Source organism: Neodiprion pinetum, chromosome 5, assembly GCF_021155775.2.
Source record: "Neodiprion pinetum isolate iyNeoPine1 chromosome 5, iyNeoPine1.2, whole genome shotgun sequence".
Taxonomy (NCBI): domain Eukaryota; kingdom Metazoa; phylum Arthropoda; class Insecta; order Hymenoptera; family Diprionidae; genus Neodiprion; species Neodiprion pinetum.
The window spans coordinates 7904135-7932110 of NC_060236.1; the positions used below are offsets into that span (position 1 = coordinate 7904135).

Here is a 27976-nt window from a genome sequence, read left to right on the forward strand (position 1 = left end):
TTAAGGCCAACAGGGTTCGCAAGAGAGGGTGGATGGCGGTGAAAGTCTCGCTTGCAACGGGACGCCAATACAAGGGACGAACGAATCGCGAGCGGCGATGCCTTGGAAATGGGGGGGTGGGCGACGCGCGGCGCCTAGTCGTGGTAGTGGGGAGTGGTGGGGGGATTGACTCGGAGTAGAAGGCTGGGTGCGTTAAGTAGCCCGACTCAACTCAACTTCAGTCCAGTCGAAGCACTCGTTGGATGGTGTCGTCGCCTGGAAAACTTTTAACGCACTAATAGAGCTAATAATCTTTAAACTTTGAGTCTAATACTTCCAAATTTCTCGATTTTTACTTATAATTGTAAAATTTTCGCGTTTAAACATCGTTTACTTTCCTTTGCTATTCGTATATTTGCAGTTATTACGCACTTCGTATTAATATTGAAGAGTTTAAGTTGAGGCGCAACTTTTAAGCGTAATAACCGTTTTTGGGGGGGGGGGGAAAAAAAGAAGAAAGAAAAGACTTTTATATTTCAACGCGACAGAGTAAATATCTTTTTACCATTCGTCTTGAAAATTATCTCTGTATACGTATAATTACATTCAGTACGTACAACGAGCTGTTATTCGTTAGAAATCAAACGCTTAAACAGCAGTAGAATCGTGCCAAAGCTTTCTTCGGTTTTTTATTTTCTTGTAACTTTTTGTATTACATATTATTTGATCTGATTTCACGTCGTTATAAGTTTTCTTTGTTATTATTATTGGATTCATATTTACTCTTAACTTTTTGTATTGCATATTGTTTGATCTGATTTCACGTCAGTATAAGTTTTCTTTGTTATTATTATTGGGTTCATATTTACTCTTAACTTTTTGTATTGCATATTGTTTGATCTGATTTAACGTCGGTATAAGTTTTCTTTGTTATTATTATTGGGTTCATATTTACTCTTAACTTTTTGTATTGCATATTGTTTGATCTGATTTTACGTCGGTATAAGTTTTCTTTGTTATTATTATTGGGTTCATATTTACTCTTAACTTTTTGTATTGCATATTGTTTGATCTGATTTTACGTCGGTATAAGTTTTCTTTGTTATTATTATTGGGTTCATATTTACTCTTAACTTTTTGTATTGCATATTGTTTGATCTGATTTTACGTCGATATAAGTTTTCTTTGTTATTATTATTGGATTCATATTTACTCGTTTGCATTACATATTGTTTGATGTGATTTTGCGTCGGTATAAGTTTTCTTTGTTATTATTATTGCTTCATATACGTACAATTACACCTATATAATATTCAAAATCTTAACACTAAATATAATCGAGAGTGACAACGTGAATTAAAATCGAATACGACTGAGCAGCAACACTCATTCAAGAAATTCGTGTCAGGAGTGTTCTGAGATTTGGTAAGTATTAAAAAGCATTTGTTACACATACCTGTGCATGATATATTTCAATTTTTATACTTGTTGTTGTCGTTGTCGTTATGATTGTTTTTATAAACAATCTTTTTATAAACGACAATCTGTGTTCTCTTGAAAAAAATGTACCGACAACAACACGCGTCTATTTCTCGGCATGTTCTGTAATTGTTCATACCTTAAAAACACGTTGCGATATATGATATACTTACAACGTATATAAGTTATCGCTGTTCGAGGACCGTCGAAAATTCATTCGATACAAATACAACGACGGTTATTTCGCGTTATTTCTATCAACCCCTATCAAACACCGTCAAATATCGAAATACGCCACAGTTTTACCTCACGCGTTTCTTGGCTGACTTACGATTAGTATATGAGTAATAAACATAATATACGTCGCAGCGTAATAAATAAATACCCCGTAAAATTTTGCCAACAGTATCATTATATTTATCGATCTATTTTATTATGACGCGTACACAGAAAGAGAGAGAGAGAGAGAGAACTGCAGCGTTATATAGATTCGTGCAATTTCGAACACATGCGAAACGCTCACACACACAAAAACAGACTCCACAGTGTCAAAAATTGTACGTAGTACACTTCTGTTTGTAAACATCAATCACCGATTAATTTACTTCTCGAAGAAACGCGATTTTTAACACTCACCGTCAAAAGATCAAAAATATCCTACGACGCTGCTTTCGCTGCGCTCTACCCCCCCCCCCCCCCCCCCCCCCCCCCCTCAAAACTCCCATCAGGATCCCAGTGCGCAGAACGCGCGTGCTGCGTTGAGAACGTCTCCTCTCTTGTTTTGTTATGACGCCGATATACGCGACCTGCCCTACGCCTGAAGTGCGTAAAGGCACACACGCCGATGTGGTATATGATTTGAGGATATGATGGCGTACGAATTTTTCTGTTTTTTTTCACACAGTTATTTATCGAATCCCGCGGCTTATGTCGGCATTTACGCTCTTATGAGGTACATGAATACATATATACATGTAATATAGGCATATGTATACACAAAGTCTCGATTATTTACATCTCGATCTGTATATTATACATGTAGGTGTACGTCATATTTTTATTCCGTTCTACTCGTAGACCGTATTGAACTAGGTAACTCGATTATTTATTGATGTGAATGGGTGAAGAAATTTTGAAACTCATCTTATTATGCATTCGGATACTCCTCGATTACACTTGTGTATGTTATATAATAATAGAGAAAATGACTAATGTTTACAAGGTATCGCCGTTTAATCGCATCTCTATTCGTAATTAATGTTATTATGTTTCTCTTATCGCATCCGCGTATTATACCAAAAGTGTATAATTTAGATACCTAACAAATTCTGTTACAATAACTCATACGTATACAAACATATATATGACATAAAAATGATGATTCACCCGCATACTTCAGTAAATATATATAATGTTTGTTTGGTAGAGCCTAGCCTCCGTTTCTTCGATAGCGTCCGGCGTCGTAAAATCACGCGTTTCAAAGAATCAACGATTTTTTTCAACCGCGATATCAATTTCCGTAATCATATTGTAATACTTGTCGTCAATTTTCGATACACGGTATTAATGCATACACGCTTGGTATGCGCAATCTTACCTGTAATTAGTGCTGATTGCCGTTATGATATTATTACAACAAACTGCCATTCTTTATAAAATTTATCAAAGACGGTTTGTTGTACTTGGCCATTCGGTATAGCCATATAATTTATGTGTATTGCACATATCCACCCTCTTGTGCGGGATAAACTTATCGATTGGTGTTTCGGTTTCAGAAATTCGGGGGCGTCCCCTTATATATTCTCATCTCCCCTCGTCGTCTTTCCCTACCGTAGCAACAGCACTTATCGTGAGCTCTCGCTGCACCAGGGTGAATTGTATTCCGGTTACAAAAATAACTTCCGAAGCTTTCTTAGCCCGTACATTATATGCTATATACATATGTGCTTCGGGAACTCCGCGGATGGTCCGTATCATCTATTTTCGCTTCAGAAAAACCAAACCAGTTTCATATATTAATGCGTATACACTACAAGTAATTTATACATTATTGGCACTCATCTCATCTCCAAAATTTAGTTGATAGATGTACACACACCGTATATATATATATATATATATATGAACAATATAATGATTATTCCTCCCGTTCGAATGTTTCGCTTGAATTAAAAATAGTGCAGCTAAAAATCGGCACGGCCGCTGATCGCACGCTTGCGATTCATTTCGGCTGTATTATCATCTCCCAAACTCACCGGTCATTTAGCGGTTTTTCACTTAAAAAAAAAAAAATAAACTATTCAAAAGAAATTCAACATTCAATTTGAGAAACATACGTCAATCTGCTCGAAGATTCTCTGGTTGATAGATTCTCGTTTCTGAAGCAGTTCTTCAAAATACTAGAAAAAAGCGTTATAACTATATTATAAGAAATAACTACGTTCTTTCGCCATCCTCGACACACACACACACACACACACACACACACACACACACACACACACACACACACACACACACACACACACACATCCATTATTTTTCGACGAAAGTGTACGCACTTGGGTCAGTGATTTTGATGCTGATTTTTTTTTCTAAAGTAGGGTAGGAAAGGAGAAGAGCCTGAAAATTTCAGCGCGATACGATCAAATTTGGCCGCTGGAGAATTTTTTTTAAATTAAAAAAAAGTCGATTTTTTAGTCATATTGAAAAATTTGTATCTTAGTTTCTAATTAACTTAGAGACTCGTTCGAAACGGCATTCTTCTCTGTTTACTTTCTATTTTGAAGAAAAAAATGTATTTTCAGTTCAAACTGAAATTTGGGTGGGCGGAGAACTTCCAACTGAGTCACTGTTTTAGCGAAATTTTACCTAGTTTTTGAAAGGCTCTCAAATCTATAGTTTTCAATGTAGAGGGTTGACTAACTGTTGATATTTTTCATTGAGGTCTATTCTGTCTATATCTGCCCTACATTTCATTAATGATGACCAGATAAAAGGGGGAAAAATAACAAATGACATATTATTATTGTCGAAAGACTGAATACAATATCGCACGGTATCGTTTATCATTATTTCATGCTGTTTGCAAGTCTACTGTCTACAATTAATTACGCGTTATCACGTTTGTTGTTCTACGATGACTTTTACTTCTGAACTTTCGATTCATTGCAAAGTAAGCTTCACTGATACGAGTTCGATGGTAAATTCTACGCATTGCCGAACCTTCTATTAATTATTAGACAATTATTGTGATAGGTTGGCTGAGAGAAAAAAAGTAGTCATGTGACTTCTGACCGCGCACATTAATATTGCTTAACCCTTTGAGGGGCAGTGGGAAGTATACTTCCCACCTATGTTATTTTCGTTCTTTCTTTTTTTACCTCTTCGATGTTTCGTGGCTGTAACCTGTACTAAGGCATTTTCAGACTCTTAGGTTCCTAAATAATATAACCATTATGAAAAATTAGGCCAACTGAATTATTTTTTTTTTTTTACTTTTATAAACAATTTAAAAAAATCAATTTCTTCCGAAAAAAATCGGCTATTGCTGAACGAATAGAGCTAGAGCTCTGAAAATTTTGATGAATCTTTTCTATGATCCCTATCATATATATCTTGTGTAAATTTTTTGACACGCCGGTTTTTTCAAAAAAATAATTATGGAATTTTGAATAACCCCAAAACCCAATAACCCAATAATCAAAATTGAAATACCCATGTTTTACGGTGTGCTGATTACGTAAGTAATATAATTTTACATGAGGCAAATGGCGAATACGAACCTGCAATAAAAATTGAACACTTGAACACTTGAATACTTGTAACTAGAGCTATTGTCGCACAGTACTTTGTCTGTTCTTTGCGTTTTTTCGATTTGAGTGGAAAAATGAGAAAGCAAAAACAAATAAGTAACTAGTTTCTACCCACGTCCACGTCGTTAGTTTTGTGTCACGCCGAGAGGGAGAATAAGCGCCATATTTCATTTTTTATCTAGGATTTTGAAAATAATAATCGCTATCTTGCATCCACGATCTTAAACGTTGCAAATTTATCCTCAGATTCGTAATCAGCGACCCCAAAAAACTCTTGTATCACTTTGACTTTGATGATTGGTTTTTTTTTAAATGTGCCCCTCAAAGGGTTAACACGCGTCGCGTCGTATTGGGTAGATAAAGGGAATATTAACTCGTTGCGAAGCGATTTTTCTCGTACAGTATCGCTTAGAACGTTCTACCTTTTTCCGTATGGAAGAAAATGCATTTCTTACTTCAAAATACGGTTATTGATTTTTAAAAGATCTCTTTAGCTTCTCCGAACCCTGCGAGACCCAGGGTTTGGGCCTGTCCCATACCGTAAACCGAGTTTCAATTGTTTCCTTAGCCCTCCAACTTGTCACGAACCTGGGACCCTGGCCTATTCCAGACTGTAAAGCAGGGAGAACGAGTTTTTCGTTCCGGGACCCCGAATTTCTAATTTCACCTTGCATTAATTTACATTCGGAATTATCTTCGTACCCATAAATATACCATCCAGTTGCCATACCCGTAGTATACGCATTTTAGGGCTTTCAGTGTGCAACTAATAACACTATGTTGCCACTGTTTTCACACTCGCTACTATTTACCTCTATTTACATGTCTCTGATAACAAGAAAATGAAAATTTTGCTCTTCGCGTGAACGCGTCGCCCAAAATGTCTGGATGCCACTGTAGGACGAGGTTGATTTTAGTAATGTTATCACAACGAAACATTGGGAAAAAATAATTGATTTCTTAGTTTTACAATCATTTCGAAGAAACTAAGATTCCGAAATATGAGTGTGTTTTGTTTTGTTACGATTTACTAAATTTCAAACAGTCCGAAAATGGCGAAATAACGGTTTTACCCCAGCATGAATCCTTACGATAACGTGAATAACTTCAATATGATTGTGTGGATGACTGGTTTCATTTTAAATCGCCCATCAGGGTCAACACAATAATTTCAAGACTTGTAAAAAAAGAAAAAAGAAAACCTGATTCGTCGGTAAATTTGAAGAGACGCATATTCTGTCATTCTGCTACAAAAAAAAATTCGCAAGGGTGAAACAGAACACTAGACGATGTTGAAGCAATGAAAGGAATACGAAAGATTTACGTCCGAAAAAAAGGAAGTAGTAACGAACCGTACTTTCACTGCAAGAACAAATCAACGTTAGGTTATTCATATAGCTATAACAAGCTGGAACAGCCGCATTCGAAAATCGGTAAATCTCCCGCGGAATAGTTAAGGGCTAATCAAAGGCTAATTAAATGCTTTATTCGGAAATTAAATGCTCCACGTTTTTTTTTAAACCTGTGCTGGTGCCACCTCAGAAACCACGAGATCGACAAGAAATTTTGAAAAACTGTTCCTGCCAGAATTAAAGGCTCGTTAAAGGCTCCAGGAATCCATGTTTAAAAATTATTTTGTTGACCAATCTAGGTGAGAACACCCCCCGAACTCGAAAAATTTCTTTGACGGAACAAGTTACAGGGTTCCTAAAGGCGTCAAAATTACTCTAAAATTAAAGGCTCTTGATACACTGTCCTTGCGTATTAAATGGTCCACCCCAGCACCAGATCTACGATGTTGTCAATAGGGAGCAAGACCTAAGACTGCCGCCCTCTACCACTAACTTAATCTAATTGTCAACTCAGTTTTATTTCTTAAGAACTGGAAATACATTCAGGTATTTCAGAAAAGCAATGACAAAGAGAAGTCAAAGAATGAAACAAATGATTTATTGCGCAAATAAATCACATAATGTTATTGTTACAAAGGGTGAAATTATCCGTCTTACCCACCTTTATAATCATCTAGTAGTCATCATAGATAAAAGAAGTTTGTAAACGTCTTATGGCTTAAAATGAATAAGATTTCTGCGTCAACCAGCATTCTTGCATAAACAGTCTTGTTTCAGACTTTAAACGAATAACACCGCATTTAGCAATAAACATAGTTTTCACAACTATTTCATTTTTCGCTACTTATTTGCCACACAAGCTCAAGTACCCACATTTTATTTCATAATTCCAACGAGAGTTACAATATATTCGAGAAAACAAAAAGGTTGATGACTTGTCGTAGAACTGATATGAAATATTGGAACTTGATTAATTATTTTAAAATCTCATGTGGTATTTATTTTTATTATATAGTATATGCAACAAGATATCGTAGATAAAATATTCTGAGAAATATTCTTTATGCAGCTTGGATGCTACGGTAAATGCTCAGGTGGCAAAGGTTCGAATGAGAAAAACAAATGAAAAATGGCAAGAATATTTGTTGAAGAATGATTTGTAATATTCCGATTGAATAAAATCGAAGTACTCGCTGAAAGTCGATTTCTGTAATTCTTTATTAATGAATTATATCTTTGAGTGATTATCCTCCTGTTACCAGCATGTAAAGAAACTAATTTTTGGAAATTTATTTCTGAAACGCTACGAATGTAATATTATGAATTTGATGCATATGTTTTTAGGTACATCTTGAAGAGTGTCTGTAAAACTTTTCGTAAAAAAATATTGATATTTTCATATAGTGATTTTGACGCCTCTAGGAACGCTGTAACTTATTCCGTCAAAGATTTACAGTGATGTTTCGAGTTCGGGGAGTGTTGTCGCCTAGGGGTGGCTTTCAAAAAATGTTTTAAACATGAATTCCTGGAGCTTTTAATGAGCCTTTAATTCTGGCGTGAATAGTTTTTCGAAATTTCTCTTCGATCCCATAGTTTTCGGCGTAACGGTTCTAGGATTATTTCGAGGTGGCACCGCCACAGGTTTTTTTTAAAAACGTGGAGCAATTAATTCGAAGATAGGGCACCTAATGAGCCATTAATTAGTCCTTAATTATTCCACAGGAGGTTTATCGATTCTCGAATGTGGCGGTTCCAGCTTGATATACATAGCTTACTCATGTTTATTGTTGTAATATTCCAATATTTTGAAGCTGATACAGTCTTATTTTCCATTGGATTTTTCGTACTTGTCATATCCACTTATTTCTTCGTAATACAAGCATTATACAGAAGGAAACAACGTAGCTACATGAAAAAAATAATTTTTAGTAAAAAACATACATCTGAATATGTCGAAAATGCGTGATATTAAAAGACTCATAACTTCTCATAGAAGACCTTACCCGCTAAATAAACTTGTGTGAAAAGTTAGTATACTTTTAAAGGAATATGCGAGAAAAAAAATAAAATTCTAGAAAATCGTAAGTGAATTTTTTGACAATATGTATCACGTTAAATAACTCCGGCAGTTTTCAATCGACCTTCCTTACTTCGAGATCCTCTGAATGAAGCAAACAATACATTTTGGAAAAAAAAAAAAATTACTGGACTCCGTTTATTCATCCAAAAGTTGTGGCATTTTATAAATTTACGGAATGTGTAAAAATGGGTTTTTCACAAAAAATGGGAATAGCTGTACAGAGAGACGACGTTTTTTTAGACCAAATGACTAAATATGAGTCTCCTCTAATTTGTCATTATCATGGATATTTTTTATAAGTTGCTTGAATTTTTCGCCCCGACCTTGATCGGTGATTTTAGATAGAACAGGCCTACACTACTTTTTTGTGACCTCCATATTTATTAATCATAAAAAAATAGATTCTAAGGGTTTGAGATGCCACTATTTTAGTAAATATTTTTTCATGGCAGATGCCACTGACACAACTACTTTTTCAGACTTCGATCGCTGGCAGCCCTGGCATGTAAACTCAAGCAACGTTCCAGTTTTCACGTATCATTCAATTTGCAATCAAATATGAGATTGAAGCTCTTTATTTTAATGTGACGATGCATTTTCAAGAAAATCGTTATTTCCTATAACTTAGGAATTATTTGAAATTCACGATTAGTATACTATCGTACAGCAGAACATAAACATTATTTCCAAGTTTAATTCCTTCAACATAATTCTAAACTTGCAAAATAGGGATATTTTCTTCAGCAATGAATTTAACAGAAATTTTAGAAATAAGAACTTTGTTGTTGGATTTGTTAGAAAACATCTAGCAATTTTGTTGTTTTTCTTCCAGATTCAATTGGGAGTTGAAGTAGCTGATAAATTCGTTGAACAGGACGTGAGGCATAAAATGTCCTCACGAAATAGTTTGAGTCCCACGTGGACATTTCCTTCTCGTAATAGTCCTGGGTGGGTCACCAGGGAGGTCTGTGGCAACTGCAATCAATCGAGTTCCAGGAATGTTCCCCAAGTGGTGGCAAAGTGTCTAGATTGCAAGTACCTTCTTTGCGAACCATGTCTGATGGCTCATCAAAGGGTACAAACTGATTAACACTATCATCTCTATGCTTTTAACATATTTTAGTTGATGCTAAAACACACTGTCCGACTAAAGGGAGAATAAATGTATTAATGAAAACCTTTTTTCTGTCTAAAGGGTCGTCTGACAAGAAATCACAGAATTAAACTAGACACAAGAAGCAATACACCAAGTCCATCTTCAGCTGTTACCTCTTACTCACCCCCACCAACTTCCTTCCTTCCCCCAATTACCTTCTATTGCGATGTTCATCGGGAAATTATAAAATTTTACTGCGAGCCTTGTAAAGTGGTATTATGTGAAGTATGCGTAAACAAGGATCACAGGGGTCATTTTGTGTACCAATTGTGGGGGGCTACTAGAGGTGGTGAATTTACTCCGCTCCATATATTGAATGAAATTTGCAGTGCAATCTCAAACATTCTACGAGGGATTGAACTAGTCGAGGTAATGACTTTTCTTGTTCAATCCCAGCATATATATTAATAAAGTGGATCGGCCGAGTAATTTGATACCACAGTTCTGTATCATAAAAAAATACACAATTCTGATATGTCTTCTTTTTTTTTATTCAGCATACTCACGAAAATATGGAGAGATGGGTGATTCAGACAGACCCTTTTTTGAGGATAAGGATCTCTGAAGGGTTTCCTATACTTTGTGAAGAGCAAGAGAAATTGCTGACTGCAATTCAGAGAATAAAGCTAATGAGAGACGAAAGACTAGAGGTTAGAGCAGAAGCTCTTACGAAAATACTCCTTCGACTATGGGATATTTTTAACAGACTCAGGGAAGCAATCGATCAACACACGACAAATAATCCGAACGAACTTTTGTGTATCAAGGAAACGGGTGCCAAAGAGGTTAGTTCTTTTTTCTTTTTATTTAGCAATATGTACATCGTTATTATGAGAAAATGTAATATTTTAACCACTTGCCAATCACAGGCGATCAATTAAAGGCAGTGAAAATTTGTATATATAAAAGGTGTATATTGCTCTTTCCAATATCTTTGACCATTAGGTAAGATAATAAATGACTAAAATCTACTTATATCTGTGCTCAGGTGCTTCAGATTCGTCAATATCAGAATTCTGTAGTACCCAGGGACGACGACTGGATGTCATTCCTAGATTCAGATTTCAATTTGGTAAATTCATTCGCCTCCGTGGGACCAGTCACTTTTGGAAATCCAGGTCCCATAGGAGATCATCGATCTGTTAGAGGTCGGACAGCGGCAATAGAAACTCCCATGGGCAGTAGTAGGATAGTATCCAACTTCCCACGGCATGTCATACCTCGTGGGAGACCTGTGCTAGGATGCAATCTTATCGTATCTTTGAAAATCAATCGCAGTTTAAATTGTATGGGACTAAAAACAGTTGCTATTTGGGGTTCAGAAGGGAACAAAGATGGAGAGTTATGCAGACCCTGGGGTGTTTGCTGCGACAAGAATGGATATATCATCGTAGCAGACAGATCGAATAATCGTATTCAAATTTTTAAAGAAAATGGTACTTTTGTAAGAAAATTTGGTACCCAGGGCTCTGGTCCGGGTCAATTTGATCGACCCGCCGGTGTAGCTACAGACTCGCAAAGCCACATTGTGGTTGCTGACAAAGATAATCATAGAATTCAAATTCTTACCTTCGAAGGACTATTTCTACATACCTTTGGTGAAAAGGGCTCTAGGCCAGGCCAATTCAATTACCCTTGGGATGTGGCTGTTAATTCTGAAGGCCAAATAGTTGTCTCTGACACACGAAATCATCGTATTCAACTATTCACACACCAAGGTGTATATTTAGGAAAGTTTGGCTTCGAAAATACCACTGGTCCTTCAAAGCACTTTGATTCGCCTCGAGGTGTTGCTTTCTCTCCAGAGGGCAACATAATTGTAACCGACTTCAACAATCACCGGCTAGTCGTTATTCCGCCGAACTTGGGAACCGCAAGGTTCTTAGGTGGGGAAGGTACTGGTTCAAAGCAATTCTTGAGACCACAGGGTGTTGTGGTAGACGACGAAGGGCACATCATAGTTGCAGATTCTAGAAATCACAGGATACAGATATTTGAGCCGTCAGGAGAGTTAATGTGGAGGATAGGAAGTTTGGGTAAAGCACCTGGCGAACTCGATAGACCCGCGGGCATAACATTAACACCCAATGGAGCAATAGTTGTCGTTGACTTCGGTAACAACAGAATTCAAATATTCTAGATTTTAAGAAGCAAAAACCAATAACGTTGCAAAACTGTATAACTCAGAAACTGAGGTCAATCACTTGATACATTTTTAGCAAGAAGTATGTAGCGTGTTATGTGTTTATAGAATCTTTTTTTCGAGTCGAGCTTAGGCATATATACCGGGTGTCTCATTTTAATCTTACATCTAAATTATCTCGAAAAATATTGCTCTGATCAAATTTTGTTTGAAACAAAAGTTTTAGAGTTCAAAGGGGGACGTTAAAAAAAAAATTTTGTTGAAGGTCCCAAATTTACAATAGCGACGCTACGATGGCTGACATGGTTTTTTTTAAGGGAAACCTAACTTTTTTTTATGACAAAACAATGCATTGCATTGAAACTAACAACTTTTGTAAGAAACATTTTTCGATTCAGATTGTGGTTTTCATGTTGGAACTCCATTTTTGACTATTTAGCGCTGTCCGGAAGGTACCATACAAAACCCAAACAAACCTGCCCACAATCATGCAACCTCAGACACGCACACACAGATGCATGCACACTTTTGTTTAGGTTTGTTTGGGTTTTGTATGGTACCTTCCGGACAGCGCTAAATAGTCAAAAATGGAGTTCCAACATGAAAACCGCAATCTGAATCGAAAAATGTTTCTTACAAAAGTTGTTAGTTTCAATGCAATGCATTGTTTTGTCATAAAAAAAAGTTAGGTTTCCCTTTAAAAAAAACCATGTCAGCCATCGTAGCGTCGCTATTGTAAATTTGGGACCTTCAACAAAATTTTTTTTGAACGTCCCCCTTTGAACTCTAAAACTTTTGTTTCAAACAAAATTTGATCAGAGCAATATTTTTCGAGATAATTTAGATGTAAGATTAAAATGGGACACCCGGTATGTATACATGGGGTAAAGCTTAAGAACTGAATTTGCGATATCTAATATACGTAATGAAAGGTAAAAACATACTCAATCTAATTTTGCCATCATCTTATTTGAATTGGAGTAGCGCCTTACAATGGGCAAATGGTGGAAATAAACTTGGAGCTAGAATAAATTTGCGAGTGTTTTCAACAGTAGTCATGCTACAACTAAGAAGCTGCAGTTTAATGGCAGCTTTAAAATGAGTTCACTTTCATCTTATACTAAATAGAGTGAAATCAGGATTAGGTTATATAGTTGAATCCTGAACTCAATTTCAACAAGGTATATTGCAATACATTTGAAGTATTTTATTTGCAAATAATATTGAAAGTATATATTAATTGAGTGAATATAGTATTCAGATAACAGATAACAGATCTGATGGATGATTTTCAATGATTACTTTAGATATTGGGGGGTTATGCATGGTTTTTTTTTTTTTTTTACCAGCCTTTGAAAGCATGTGATGCAATTACAACTTGTTATAATATCATTTTAAATGATGTGCTGATCAAAAGCAGTATTGATAAAACTGCGTATGAAGATTTTTAAATCTTATGGTAGGCTTTACTGTTACTGTGTATTCCTTATAAATTTAACCTGACGAAAGAACTACAAGAACGAAGTCAAATAGAAATTAGACCGTGTCTACCTCAATATAAAAAAGTACCATATAATTCAGACATTTGATGATTTTTCCAAGTTATTTATATGTGTGATAACAATTGCCAGAAATTTTTATTGCTGTTTAACAAGACTTGATGATTACGCGTAATGTCTTATTTTCCAAAAATATAGAATTGGTAGGATACTTTATAATAATAACAGTAATAATAGCAATGGTAATTAATATCTAGCGATGCTTTACCGGAGACTTACTCCACTAGACCACCTAGCCGCCCTGACTCTGTTGTCATTAATTTCTCTCATAACCAGTGAGTTCAAATTTGTTTTCATGTGCCCGATTTGTATGAGTAAGAATTTCTTCTCTGCATGCACGATGTAAGGAGACTGTAGTGTGTAGATGTTTATGTTTACCCTTTTCAATCCTTTGCTTCCGATGAGAAGCCCGTAAGACGGCAATGCCGTCTAATAAATGAGATGCGGGTGTGCAAATCATTAATCTACGAGAGAATTTTGTTGACAACAACAACAACAACAAAATTCTCTCGTAGATTAATGATTGACAACAACAACAACAACAAAATTCTCTCGTAGATTAATGATTTGCACACCCGCATCTCATTTATTAGACGGCATTGCCGTTTTACGGGCTTCTCATCGGAAGCAAAGGATTGAAAAGGGTAAACATAAACATCTACACACTACAGTCTTCTTACATCGTGCATGCAGAGAAGAAATTCTTACTCATACAAATCGGGCACATGAAAACAAATTTGAACTCACTGGTTATGAGAGAAATTAATGACAACAGAGTCAGGGCGGCTAGGTGGTCTAGTGGAGTAAGTCTCCGGTAAAGCATCGCTAGATTCCAGGTTCGATTCCTGGCTCCGTCGTTAATTTTTCAAATTCACCAGTTGTTCAAATTTACATATTCTCGGTAATTAATATCTTTAAATTTAATCAAGTTACAGTCAGTTGAGTGACACAAGATTGACTTAATATTATGAGTGTGCTAATATCATATTTGTGAAACTGTTTTAGTTCAAATTACTTTTAACGTTAGCGTGTTAATGTCACGATTGCAAAATTAGAATCAAATAATCTATCCAACGTTGGCAAAATGCGTAAAAGTAAAAAAAAAAAGTGTATGCTTAATGAATGTGATTATATGTTCAAATTTGAAAAGTAATGACAAAAACAAGTAAAGTGAAGAAAAAAAAGTGTTTATAAATTAAAATGAGAACTGGCTGACTCTAAAGTCCCTGTAGTCGAGGAAATAAAGCAATGGACTGTCGATTTTTTGAGCAGTAAGACGGATTTTAATGCGGTTTTTTGCATTCGCTTCGTAAGAGCGCCTACAAACTTTGTGAACTAAATTGATTAATTAATTTTTTGAAAATGCATTATGGCATTAATAATATGCATTTTGCAAGTGCACTTCCAAGAGACACTAAATAAAAAATTTGCTACTCGGGGGTTTTTGGGGTCGCTGAACACGAATATCGCCACGGCAACCGTCTCCGAGGTACCTGGTGCCCAGGGTGGACAGTATCAACGTCTTCTCCTAGAGTTTTGGCGAAAATTGTGATCGAATTTGTCGAAACTCGTTGCTTGGGGGTTTTTGGGGTCACTGAATACGAATATCGATACGGCAACCGTCTCCGAGGTACCTGGTGCCCAGGGTGGACAGTATCAACGTCTTCTCCTAGAGTTTTGGGGAAAATTGTGATCGAATTTGTGATTGAATTAAGAACAATATACTTTAATTGAGGTAAAAATGATAATACTCAAGATAATTGCAGAAAAAGACGTTGAAACGTTCACCCTGGGCACCACGTACCTCGGAGACGGTTGCCGTATCGATATTCGTATTCAGTGACCCCAAAAACCCCCAAGCAACGAGTTTCGACAAATTCGATCACAATTTTCGCCAAAACTCTAGGAGAAGACGTTGATACTGTCCACCCTGGGCACCAGGTACCTCGGAGACGGTTGCCGTGGCGATATTCGTGTTCAGCGACCCCAAAAACCCCCGAGTAGCAAATTTTTTATTTAGTGTCTCTTGGAAGTGCACTTGCAAAATGCATGTTATTAATGCCTGTAACGCTAAATTCTGTTACCCTCGGATGAGGACTTACCGTTGACACTTTGGCGCAATTCTCTACTTATCCGCAATATCAAACTATAACAAAATAATTACGTTGGGCGCCAGACACGTTAGCGTCGATTTTCAAGCAATAATGCAAATCAATAAAATTAACACAAAACCGCACAAAAGAGATAAATAGAGAACCCGTTGTATGGCTGGCTAGGCACAGGTACGATCGCGTACATCCCGGTAGAGTGGCGGAATTCAAGGCAGCTAACAGTAATTCCAGAATTAAAGAAAATAACAAAATAAAGAATAAACTCCAGTCAAAAGGAAAAATGAACAGGTCAATCGGTCATATATTGTCGAGAAGGTTACATGAGTGAGACAGGCAAATAAGGTGGTATCGACAGCGGTAGTTAATAAAATAAATAATCGTTGTTCACAAAAAGTTCGGTAGAATAGCAGTAAACGGTAGCTTTAGAACGAGAGACGGTAGTTAACAGAGAAAAATGCACGTAGGTCGAGAGATGCGATATAATGCAAGAGTTGACTTAAAACTACACGTCAATGGGCGACGTGATCTTACCCAAGTTGCAAATGACGCTACGAAAATTATTATTCTGTCAATTAGAACGAGAGGACTTTACTGCGATCGGTAGAAAACAACGTAACGATAGTTCGGTAGATGATACGACAAATTTACCATAAATTATAACCAGTGTGAGAGATTGACATTCAGTACAATTTACCAAGTCGGCAAACGGTCGACTAGATAGCCTTCGGTAGCATTATTCATAAACGGTAGATTCGATAATTTATAATCATTACATACTTGAGGAATTAAATAGTGAATGCCTAAACATAACTTTTGAGAGAATACCAAAATACAAAATTATGAGAGAGTGAGAATTTCGGAGAGTTTACAAAATAGAGAAATATACTAAAATACACCGCAATACAAAAGAATGATTCACAGAACTTAATTTAACAAAATAAAGAGAAATAAATAACAGGCAAAAATAATATGAAATTGCCAATAGCAATAAAGAAAAAGTACGGTAATATCTAGGGTTGATTCTACGCTCGCTTGTACTCCAAGGAACTCGATATATGATGTAATAGGCACAAAAATAAATAAAAATATAATAAGCAATGACAGAAATAAAATATAAAGCACACTACTATTACAAAAAGAGTATGGAATAAAATATGAAGCCAATAGGGCTCAAAATACGGTAGAAAGTGCAGAATCAGGCTAATAGAGATTCACAAATAATCAGAAAAATCATAAATACAGAGAAATAATTATTTGGCAGTTACGAGGTCGCTCAGATACGAAAATAATAAATTACTGAAATCATGCAGTCACACGGCGGCTTACTGCAACTTTAAGTCGTGGACCATGATTCACACAAAACTGGCATCACACGATGCAACCAAGAAACAATAAATATAATATTAATGACCGAAATCATGCAGCCACACGGCGGCTTACTGCAACTTTAACCGTGGACCATGATTCACACAAAGTCGATAAATACCATAAGAAAGAATAGAAATTATGAGCAACTTCGTAACGGTACTATTCAAAGGCAGAAGCCTTACCTTGGCGGTTGACTTCAGGCACACAAAACTGACTCTAATTTAAATTATACGTTATATTAGCAAAACTGAGAAGGAAGGGAAAAGGAATGAAAAGAGTTCATAGGATAAATTAATCGGTAGAATGAACGATAGAACGGTAGCGGTAGAAGGAAAGGTATCGGGAGCTTAAATCGGGAGAATGATGCGGAAAGCAAGCTGTCTCTCAGCAGGTCAAGCGTAGAATAGCAGGTCGTAGTTCGTCTCGCCGATCTCGCGCTGTCGTGAGGTGATTCTTCTTCTTTGATTGGTGGGTTGACCCCCACCGCAAATAGACCATCCCCCTGCGGCGAATATTGGTTACTGCGTGGTCATACGTTTTCCAAAATTACCGCTAGATGTGGCGTAATGTGCTGCTCGCGATTTCGTCGTTGACACCAACTCGTACGATTTTGTAGCTGCTTCGGTTTACGGTCTAGGCTGCCTATCATCGGGGACTTCTTTGGCAGAGGCATACACAGGGTGCCTCTCGGCCAAAGTTACCGGGTGCCAAAGTTACTGCTCAAAAAATCGACAGTCGGGCCGTTTTTAGTGCTTTATTTCCTCGACTACTGTATGCACCTAAAAGTGCGTTCGGCAGAAAATTTTTATCTCGGCGCAGAGACTCAGCAAAGCACGAATATTGAAATTACAATAGCAAGAAATCTAGGATCTTAATGTTGATACATGATTAATACTAAACTTTGCAAAATTAACTGTTGTTTTTACTTCAATCATGGCAAGAATTAATGCATCGTCCTGCGAGGCCACGTATGAACGAAAAGAGGGGAACGAGATGGTGTAATTAAATTTGAGTCAAATGTTGATTGAAACAGTCCATATTTATTTAGCTAATGTTATAAACTTTTGTATTGCTTTAACTTACAGTTTATTTCCGAACGTACCTGCTAATGTTGAAACTAATTTTATTTTATAGAATATTTACAATACGTACAAACAGCCTTGCTTGGCTTAAGAAGAGCCCTGGACAGTAGCTTATTTATCCTTTTTTTCCCCTTATTACCTTGGACTATAAAAAAGGTCGAAAGAAAATAAATAAGGTTAAAATTTTTACGTAGCATACATTTTGTGCACCTAAACGGGTTGTTTTTTAATCTGTTTAATGACGGTGTAAATTTTATTGTTTTGTTTCTCCCTCTTCGAGTATGGTGCCACTATATATGTATACTTAAGAATTAATCGGACATGAACTTCAGAAATTTTTAATAATTTTCTTTTTGTTAGGTAGACTATTTATTTTCTCGCATACAGGGAAAGGGATATTATTAGTATTCGTGGAATAGAAAGTAATGGCTCGGGTGGAAATAACGGATTCTATCAGTAATTGGTCGTTTTGTAGTTTAGGTATTTGAAAAGAATGAACTAAGTTGTAATAAATATTGATTGCACACACCAGTAAGACTGATTGAAGACTGATGCAAAGAATTATGTTGATGTTGTCCAAAAAGAGAATCGAAAATATATAACGATATTGATAGTCTACTGCCCTAGAGAATTTCTCTAGGCTAATCTTTTTGATCTGCTTTAGGGGTAATTTCATTTGGTTGAATGTAACTAATCTAGTTTGACTCCAAAAACTATGTCTGTGTATATATTATAATACACGCACATAAATATGTGTACAGTCAAAGTATGACTGTAGAGTGAAAAGTGGTAATTAAAAATATATGTTAAAAGGGTTAAAAGTATGTTCTGAAATGAGTTTGTGCTATCTTTTTCTCAAACTTTGAATACTAACAATACCACCGATTGCTTAATAATTTTATAGCTGTAAACTTGTGTTAAAGATATTTACATTTTGAAACATTAACAATATTTCCAAGCTATGGGAAAAAAGTTTTAGAGAATTTAATGTAGTCTCAGAGGGTAGAGAATAGCATTTTAAATTATTTAAACGATTATACGTAACCTAAGTCAACTATGAGATGATTAAGTATGTTGAGTTTTAGGTGAAAGTTTGATAATATATAATACAGGATGTGCTGTATAAGCGAACTATAATGGTTCTTTCAAAATTTCGTAATTGCAGGATAAAGTTGGGACGAAAATTGTTGATTTGATTACGTTTCTTATAAATACAAGGAAACAACGGTTGCTTCCGAAATGCTGAAAAGGAAGTTAAATTGACTAACAGGAACTATAGAACTCGGTATCCTTGTAATTGGAATTCGGTTTTGGATTTTGGTGTAAAAATAGGATCATTCGGCACAAATCATACTCAATTAGGAAGTACCCAGAATTTAGTACAAAAAAGCAATACCTCAGTCTACTTTCAAAATAATACAAATTTATTCTCTAAACGAGTATTAATGAAGTAGTACTTAATGTTTATCAATCTGTATTTATCTATGCTAAAAGTATAAGATTTTGTTTGAATTTTTACCGTAAAATACGAATATATGCGTGTTTCAATTAATGACATGACTATTGAAATATGTAGTGAAATGAGTGTGTGTGCGTAGAAGTCATAAGTATATCTTAATTTACGTTCGATTCAGAGTTAAGAAAAATTTCATAACACGAGATAATAATATTTATTGGAATAAAAATTATAAATTCGAACTATTAATTTTTGTTCCATTACTTCCAACAATTTTATACAGCTATTGTAACCAATTCAAACTCGAGTCAAACATTGCTTTGGTATGGCAATCGTTATAGTTTTTCCTTCTTTAGAACAGACTTCTCAATGCTGACGTATGAAATTTTATTGACATTTATAATTACCATGTACAAATAATTTATAAAATTAAAAATGGTGTAGTAGATTTTTGCCAATTTTATCTTTCACTCTGTTCTATTTACTTTACTTGACAAAGCAACATGTGCAATAGACATTAAACTATACAGATATGCCATTAAAACTGAACTAATGTTTGTTGGGAATGAACGAAAAATGTAATTTAAGACCACGTGTATCGCAGTTTGAATAAGCTTAAGTTGTAAAAGTCAGTTATTTCTTGATTTGTATTTGTATAATAATAATTGGTATTTTTGCGTGATTGTTTTCCTTTTCGAAATATCAATTTAATATTTTTAATGGATCAATACATGGATGAAGGAATGTACGTTTTGTTGATGGGCACGAATGGAGATTATGAAAGGTTTTACACTTGCCACTTCATCATTCTACAACGATTCGCAAATGCTGTATGTCAAGATATTCCTACAGTATTAGATCAATATACCAACTGAACACAAGTGTACAACACTGAGAATAGGTAAAATCATTGTACAAGACTAATTTAAATGTGGTGTAGAAAAATAGGTTGTAATTGAAAATTTAGATATGATGAAATGGTATATAACGCTATAGTGTATTCTGCATATATTATATAAACAATATAAATGTTTCTTGATTTTTCGCTCCATCATAGTGAAGCTAATCTAGTCAGGGAAAAAAGCGTGAGATGAAACAATGCAAGTTAATTTATTTGCCAAGTACAAACTATATAATTATTGTTGATGAAGCAAGTCTTATAAAAATGAGACTTTTTATTTTATTAATGGTTCTGCTTTAGCGCACAGAAAAAGACACGATTGTAAATCAAGTGAAAGTTGTGATTATTGTAATAAATAATATATATCTTCAAGCAATAATTTCTTGCACGGACAAAACGAAAAGGAATATTTTTATGCTATTTGTCTCGAGTTTGGTATTTGATTTTTAACAATAACAATATATATTCATTCGAATTTTAAACAATTCAGATGAAGCTGTGAGTTACCGATTTATAATATTACTGAAACTTATAACAATAATTTATGCTAATATTAATATGAAACCTAAGATTCGTGGAGAATTTTGATGTCAAGTATATCATCCATATTACGATGTATAAAATATGAAAAATAAAGTTCCTAATTTCTTTGAAATATTGTTTACGACCTTCAAATTACCTATGCTGTATTCTATTTAATATGCTTTATTTAATGTCTGATGAATAAGAATTCTCGATCTCGTATGTAATATATTATAGAGTCTTGGTGATCGGTCAATTAAGAAAACGTATTTTTAGTTAACGTTTCGACCCGGATATGGGCCCTCCTCAGAACGATTTCTTTTTTTAAACTGTCAAAAATAACAAAAAGATTTTTGTAAAATAAATAATAGTACTAGAAGTAATCAGACTTAAATATTGTAGATGTAATACTTTTAAGAGCTATTATATATTGTTGATAGTAAGAACCTTATGATTAATTGAAATAAGGATGTTTTTGAGTGTTATTTACCTTTTGAATTAAGTAAGTGGACTAAGATGTAGTCGAATTCACAATTACAATTGGTGGAAACAGTGTTCTTTTGAGTGACGGTAGACAATGTCAATCTTCAAGTTATTTTATACGTGGGAGTTAATAGTTGGTAGTCATTAATTAAAAAGATTAAAGAACTATGTTTCTTCACAGTCAGTATGTCATTGTGTTAAAAGGTTATTAAAGAAGGTCTTTTTAGCAATGAAATTAATTCACAGGTGTCAATGAAGTGGAGGTAGGCTCTTTATAATTAAGTTCTACATGTCTAACGAAATATTGTTGGTTGAACCAATTGAGTCAACAGGTAAATAACGACTGATGGGAGAAAACAATGTAATCCAGAGTGAAGGTGAACCTATTATAAACAATTATACAGAAAAACAATAAATATTTTGTAAGAAAAGTTATGTAGAAAGGACTGTAAATGGGGACAAAAAAAAAAAAAAAATTTTCGTATGTAGTTAAGGTTAAACAATATTTGTTGTGTGGGCGGAGATTAGAGGTTTGTAAATATTACTTAAATGTTCAACATCTTGTCTAAGATTAACAGAATTGGTATGACCTACAATGTTGCACATTTCTAATAACAGTCTTCTATAATAATTGTGTTCTTCACAAAGGGTGTTTGTGTTGTCGTAATTAAAAGTGTCTTGTTTATCGATACTATGTTTCGTTAGAGCTGTGTGACGTTCTTCAATCTCATGTATGTTGCGTTGGTGTTCCCTAATTCTAGTGTTGAGATGTCGACCAGTTTGACCTATGTAGACTTGATTGCAGTCATTGCATGGTATTTTATACACGACATTAGATCGTTTGCCTATGGGGATCTTGTCTTTGCCTGTATCAAAAACTAGTTGTAAATCTTTTGAATTTTTTCCAACAAACTTGACATTATATTTGGCGAATAAGCGGTTAAGTGACTCAAAGAGGCCGGATACATATGGGATGGGGATATATGTAGTAGCGGGTCTATTGCTATCTTCAGCGGGAGCAGAGTCAATATTATTGTCAGGTATGTTGTTGATGTAGGTACGTCTCTTATTAATTTGTTGGTGTAATAGGCCATGAGGGTAATCATTCCATCTTAGTACATTGTATATGAGCGACAGGTTTTTTTCCTGGAACTCTGTACTAGCTAGTTTGATAGCTCTGTCAACTAGGTTAAAGATGGTGCCTATTTTGAAGGTCAAAGGATGGTGAGAGTTAAAATTCAGGTATCTTTGTGACCAAGGTTTTTTTGTGAAACCAATCTGTCTTGATATTATTATTGTTGTGTATCAACAATACGTCTAAGAAACTGATGGCGTTATTTTCTTCTGTTTCGATAGTAAATTGTAATCTAGGATGGTACCCGTTAAAAATATTAAGAGTGTGATGTATTTTTTCATCTGGAACGGCAGTAAGAATATCATCCACGTATCGAAAATAGAACGGTAAATCAAAACCAAGATCGTTAATGCAAGACGTTTCCAAGTCTTCCATGACGAGGTCTGACAGGATTGGGGAGAGAGGAGATCCCATAGGCAAACCAAACTGTTGTGCATAAGTATCGTTATTAAATTTAAAAATTGCGGAGTCAAAACATATTTTTAAGGCTTTTTCAAGTTCACTAAGGGGAATTGGGATCTTATTTTCCAAAGAAGCCCACCGGTTGTTTATTGCACGCAATGCGAGATCTGTAGGAACGTTGGTAAAGAGTGAAATTACATCCAAAGATATTAACGTGTAATTGTCCGGGATAATCAATGTTTTAATTTTATCAACTAAGAAAAAGCTATCCTTAACTCTCGAGATGGGAGGTGTGATATTGGTGGTGAGCCATGAATTGATAGTTTTGGCTAAGGTATAGGTCGGGCTATTGACAAATGAGACTGTTATTCTTAAAGGGACATCCTCTTTGTGAATTTTTGGAAGCCCATATGCGCGTGGAGGGACACTATTGTACGTAGAAATGCTTCTATGTAGATTTTTGGTTATAAGTTTAGAGGTAAACCAATTAAAAGTGAGCTTATTCACCCTAGTTTGTAGGGAGTTACACAAATCATATCTAGTAATTCTATAAGTACTGGTGTCAGAAAGCTGCTGTCTCATTTTTTTATTATACGTGTCTCTATACATAGCAACCGACGTATTACCTTTGTCAGCTTTTAAAAAAATAACCCTGAAATTATGATTTTAAAATCATCAGATCACTGATCAAAAAATCCGGGAGACCATGAACTTTAAAAAAAATAACCCTGAAATTATGATTTTAAAATCATCAGATCACTGATCAAAAAATCCGAGAGACCATGAATTTTAAAAAAAATAACCCTGAAATTATGATTTTAAAATCATCAGATCACTGATCAAAAAATCCGAGAGACCATGAACTTTAAAAAAAATAACCCTGAAATTATGATTTTAAAATCATCAGATCACTGATCAAAAAATCCGAGAGACCATGAATTTTAAAAAAAATAACCCTGAAATTATGATTTTAAAATCATCAGATCACTGATCAAAAAATCCGAGAGACCATGAATTTTAAAAAAAATAACCCTGAAATTATGATTTTAAAATCATCAGATCACTGATCAAAAAATCCGAGAGACCATGAATTTTAAAAAAAATAACCCTGAAATTATGATTTTAAAATCATCAGATCACTGATCAAAAAATCCGAGAGACCATGAATTTTAAAAAAAATAACCCTGAAATTATGATTTTAAAATCATCAGATCACTGATCAAAAAATCCGGGAGACCATGAACTTTAAAAAAAATAACCCTGAAATTATGATTTTAAAAGCTGACAAAGGTAATACGTCGGTTGCGATGTATAGAGACACGTATAATAAAAAAAATGAGACAGCAGCTTTCTGACACCAGACTTATAGAATTACTAGATATGATTTGTGTAACTCCCTACAAACTAGGGTGAATAAGCTCACTTTTAATTGGTTTACCTCTAAACTTATAACCAAAAATCTACATAGAAGCATTTCTACGTACAATAGTGTCCCTCCACGCGCATATGGGCTTCCAAAAATTCACAAAGAGGATGTCCCTTTAAGAATAACAGTCTCATTTGTCAATAGCCCGACCTATACCTTAGCCAAAACTATCAATTCATGGCTCACCACCAATATCACACCTCCCATCTCGAGAGTTAAGGATAGCTTTTTCTTAGTTGATAAAATTAAAACATTGATTATCCCGGACAATTACACGTTAATATCTTTGGATGTAATTTCACTCTTTACCAACGTTCCTACAGATCTCGCATTGCGTGCAATAAACAACCGGTGGGCTTCTTTGGAAAATAAGATCCCAATTCCCCTTAGTGAACTTGAAAAAGCCTTAAAAATATGTTTTGACTCCGCAATTTTTAAATTTAATAACGATACTTATGCACAACAGTTTGGTTTGCCTATGGGATCTCCTCTCTCCCCAATCCTGTCAGACCTCGTCATGGAAGACTTGGAAACGTCTTGCATTAACGATCTTGGTTTTGATTTACCGTTCTATTTTCGATACGTGGATGATATTCTTACTGCCGTTCCAGATGAAAAAATACATCACACTCTTAATATTTTTAACGGGTACCATCCTAGATTACAATTTACTATCGAAACAGAAGAAAATAACGCCATCAGTTTCTTAGACGTATTGTTGATACACAACAATAATAATATCAAGACAGATTGGTTTCACAAAAAAACCTTGGTCACAAAGATACCTGAATTTTAACTCTCACCATCCTTTGACCTTCAAAATAGGCACCATCTTTAACCTAGTTGACAGAGCTATCAAACTAGCTAGTACAGAGTTCCAGGAAAAAAACCTGTCGCTCATATACAATGTACTAAGATGGAATGATTACCCTCATGGCCTATTACACCAACAAATTAATAAGAGACGTACCTACATCAACAACATACCTGACAATAATATTGACTCTGCTCCCGCTGAAGATAGCAATAGACCCGCTACTACATATATCCCCATCCCATATGTATCCGGCCTCTTTGAGTCACTTAACCGCTTATTCGCCAAATATAATGTCAAGTTTGTTGGAAAAAATTCAAAAGATTTACAACTAGTTTTTGATACAGGCAAAGACAAGATCCCCATAGGCAAACGATCTAATGTCGTGTATAAAATACCATGCAATGACTGCAATCAAGTCTACATAGGTCAAACTGGTCGACATCTCAACACTAGAATTAGGGAACACCAACGCAACATACATGAGATTGAAGAACGTCACACAGCTCTAACGAAACATAGTATCGATAAACAAGACACTTTTAATTACGACAACACAAACACCCTTTGTGAAGAACACAATTATTATAGAAGACTGTTATTAGAAATGTGCAACATTGTAGGTCATACCAATTCTGTTAATCTTAGACAAGATGTTGAACATTTAAGTAATATTTACAAACCTCTAATCTCCGCCCACACAACAAATATTGTTTAACCTTAACTACATACGAAAATTTTTTTTTTTTTTTTGTCCCCATTTACAGTCCTTTCTACATAACTTTTCTTACAAAATATTTATTGTTTTTCTGTATAATTGTTTATAATAGGTTCACCTTCACTCTGGATTACATTGTTTTCTCCCATCAGTCGTTATTTACCTGTTGACTCAATTGGTTCAACCAACAATATTTCGTTAGACATGTAGAACTTAATTATAAAGAGCCTACCTCCACTTCATTGACACCTGTGAATTAATTTCATTGCTAAAAAGACCTTCTTTAATAACCTTTTAACACAATGACATACTGACTGTGAAGAAACATAGTTCTTTAATCTTTTTAATTAATGACTACCAACTATTAACTCCCACGTATAAAATAACTTGAAGATTGACATTGTCTACCGTCACTCAAAAGAACACTGTTTCCACCAATTGTAATTGTGAATTCGACTACATCTTAGTCCACTTACTTAATTCAAAAGGTAAATAACACTCAAAAACATCCTTATTTCAATTAATCATAAGGTTCTTACTATCAACAATATATAATAGCTCTTAAAAGTATTACATCTACAATATTTAAGTCTGATTACTTCTAGTACTATTATTTATTTTACAAAAATCTTTTTGTTATTTTTGACAGTTTAAAAAAAGAAATCGTTCTGAGGAGGGCCCATATCCGGGTCGAAACGTTAACTAAAAATACGTTTTCTTAATTGACCGATCACCAAGACTCTATAATATATTTTATTTAATGTCATTTAACACATGAAATATTCACAATTTAATGACATTAAAGTAGTGTCATGTAAGTATATAAAAGTCATCAAGGTGTTACACGTGAAATATGCAAATTAAAAAAATTCCGAATCCATCTAGTCGTTTCTCAGAAATTGAAAATGTATGCGTTTGATAAGACAATGAAATATTGATAGTGATAAATTGAGAACCCATCCAGCTCGGCATTTCATTTAAAATGTTTGCAAAATATTTTGTTAAAAATATTTTTAGTACAGTTTGAACAGAACATCTTAATTGTGAAAGATATTTCAAGCATTCCAGCTGAACTCGACCTACCTCATCTATTCAGATTCAGTTCACAATTTTTTTCGGAATTCTTTTAGCCCAAAAGAGTACTTCGTATTTTGATTTTTGACTTGAAATGGTCGTAATGAATGCATGACATGAAAAAAAATCGGGTTAAATCAATCAAGACGTTCTTGAAAAATTAATTCTTTTATTTTAGGAGAAAAAAAATCATCCGTTGGAAGGTTCTAGATTTTTACAGCATTTATTTGTCAAACTTCGAACCGAACTGAGTACTTCATTTTAATGAAATTTTATTGTCAGACCTCTCGTTTTTGCGCTACGTCTTCTTCAAAGATGTCATTGAGAAAAAAAAAACTGAATTTCAAAGAACAACCATAACTCTAAACCCTTTGATTTAAAAAACTGAAAAAAATGTAAAGTATTCTTGTGGGCCAACAGAATTCCGAAAAAAGTTGAGAATTGTATCTGAACAACCGAGTTCAAGCGTAGGTCGAGTTCAGTCGGAATGCCCCGCTTACATATTCCAGAATTATCACATTCGAATAAGAGTCTGAAGTATTGTAATTAAAACGTTGTTTGTTCTTCTCCGCGATTGTGTGCCTAAAATATAGAGAAAATAATGAAATATCAAATATTTCAGTTCGCCCATTCGGCTTATTGTTAGGCCAGCTTGGCGCTAACTTCACATCGCGAAATACGATGCTCCAACTATGTTCAACAAACCATTCTACGTTAATTCTATCATCAACTGTCTAAAAAGAGTCACTACGTAACCGAATGGATCTACTACAAATAGCGGTTAAATGGGGGAATCCAAGGGAGAGGAGGCAAAGGAGAGAAGAAGAATAGACGAACATTTTACTTGCACATAATTTGAAAGACCGGAAGTTAACGCCCGGACTGAGCGTGCATACAATCGAAGACTGTGACATCGAATGT

General features: G+C 34.9%; 1 protein-coding gene and 3 long non-coding RNA genes across 4 annotated transcripts; 2 read left to right on the plus strand and 2 right to left on the minus strand.

Annotated features, from left to right (window-relative positions):
• The first annotated feature begins 231 nt into the window (after window positions 1–231).
• On the plus strand, window positions 232–21136 carry wech (tripartite motif containing 71 protein wech). The gene is made up of 5 exons (XM_046626155.2): window positions 232–1404; window positions 9538–9780; window positions 9901–10230; window positions 10359–10646; window positions 10850–21136. The coding sequence occupies exons 2-5, from the start codon at window positions 9595–9597 to the stop codon at window positions 11999–12001; spliced, it is 1956 nt and encodes a 651-aa protein (XP_046482111.1). The 5' UTR covers window positions 232–1404; window positions 9538–9594; the 3' UTR covers window positions 12002–21136.
• LOC124219047 (uncharacterized) lies at window positions 10648–17361 on the minus strand. Its single transcript, XR_006883309.2, has 3 exons — window positions 17225–17361; window positions 11455–11831; window positions 10648–11093 (listed from the first exon to the last, which is right to left on the minus strand). It is a non-coding gene; the product is annotated as an uncharacterized lncRNA (long non-coding RNA).
• On the minus strand, window positions 20635–22499 carry LOC138191051 (uncharacterized). Its single transcript, XR_011177289.1, has 2 exons — window positions 21494–22499; window positions 20635–21332 (listed from the first exon to the last, which is right to left on the minus strand). It is a non-coding gene; the product is annotated as an uncharacterized lncRNA (long non-coding RNA).
• A 3621-nt stretch (window positions 22500–26120) lies between these two features.
• Window positions 26121–27971, plus strand: LOC124220405 (uncharacterized). The gene is made up of 3 exons (XR_006883590.2): window positions 26121–26469; window positions 26631–26795; window positions 27678–27971. It is a non-coding gene; the product is annotated as an uncharacterized lncRNA (long non-coding RNA).
• Window positions 27972–27976: the final 5 nt, after the last annotated feature.

Bases quoted from the DNA above. Each gene is read 5' to 3' on its own strand.
- wech (XM_046626155.2), top strand. From the start codon at position 9,595: ATGTCCTCACGAAATAGTTTGAGTCCCACGTGGACATTTCCTTCTCGT. The intron at 9,781-9,900 runs GTACAAACTGAT...TTCTGTCTAAAG, and splicing joins GTCTGATGGCTCATCAAAGG to GGTCGTCTGACAAGAAATCA. The intron at 10,231-10,358 runs GTAATGACTTTT...TTTTTTATTCAG, and splicing joins GAGGGATTGAACTAGTCGAG to CATACTCACGAAAATATGGA.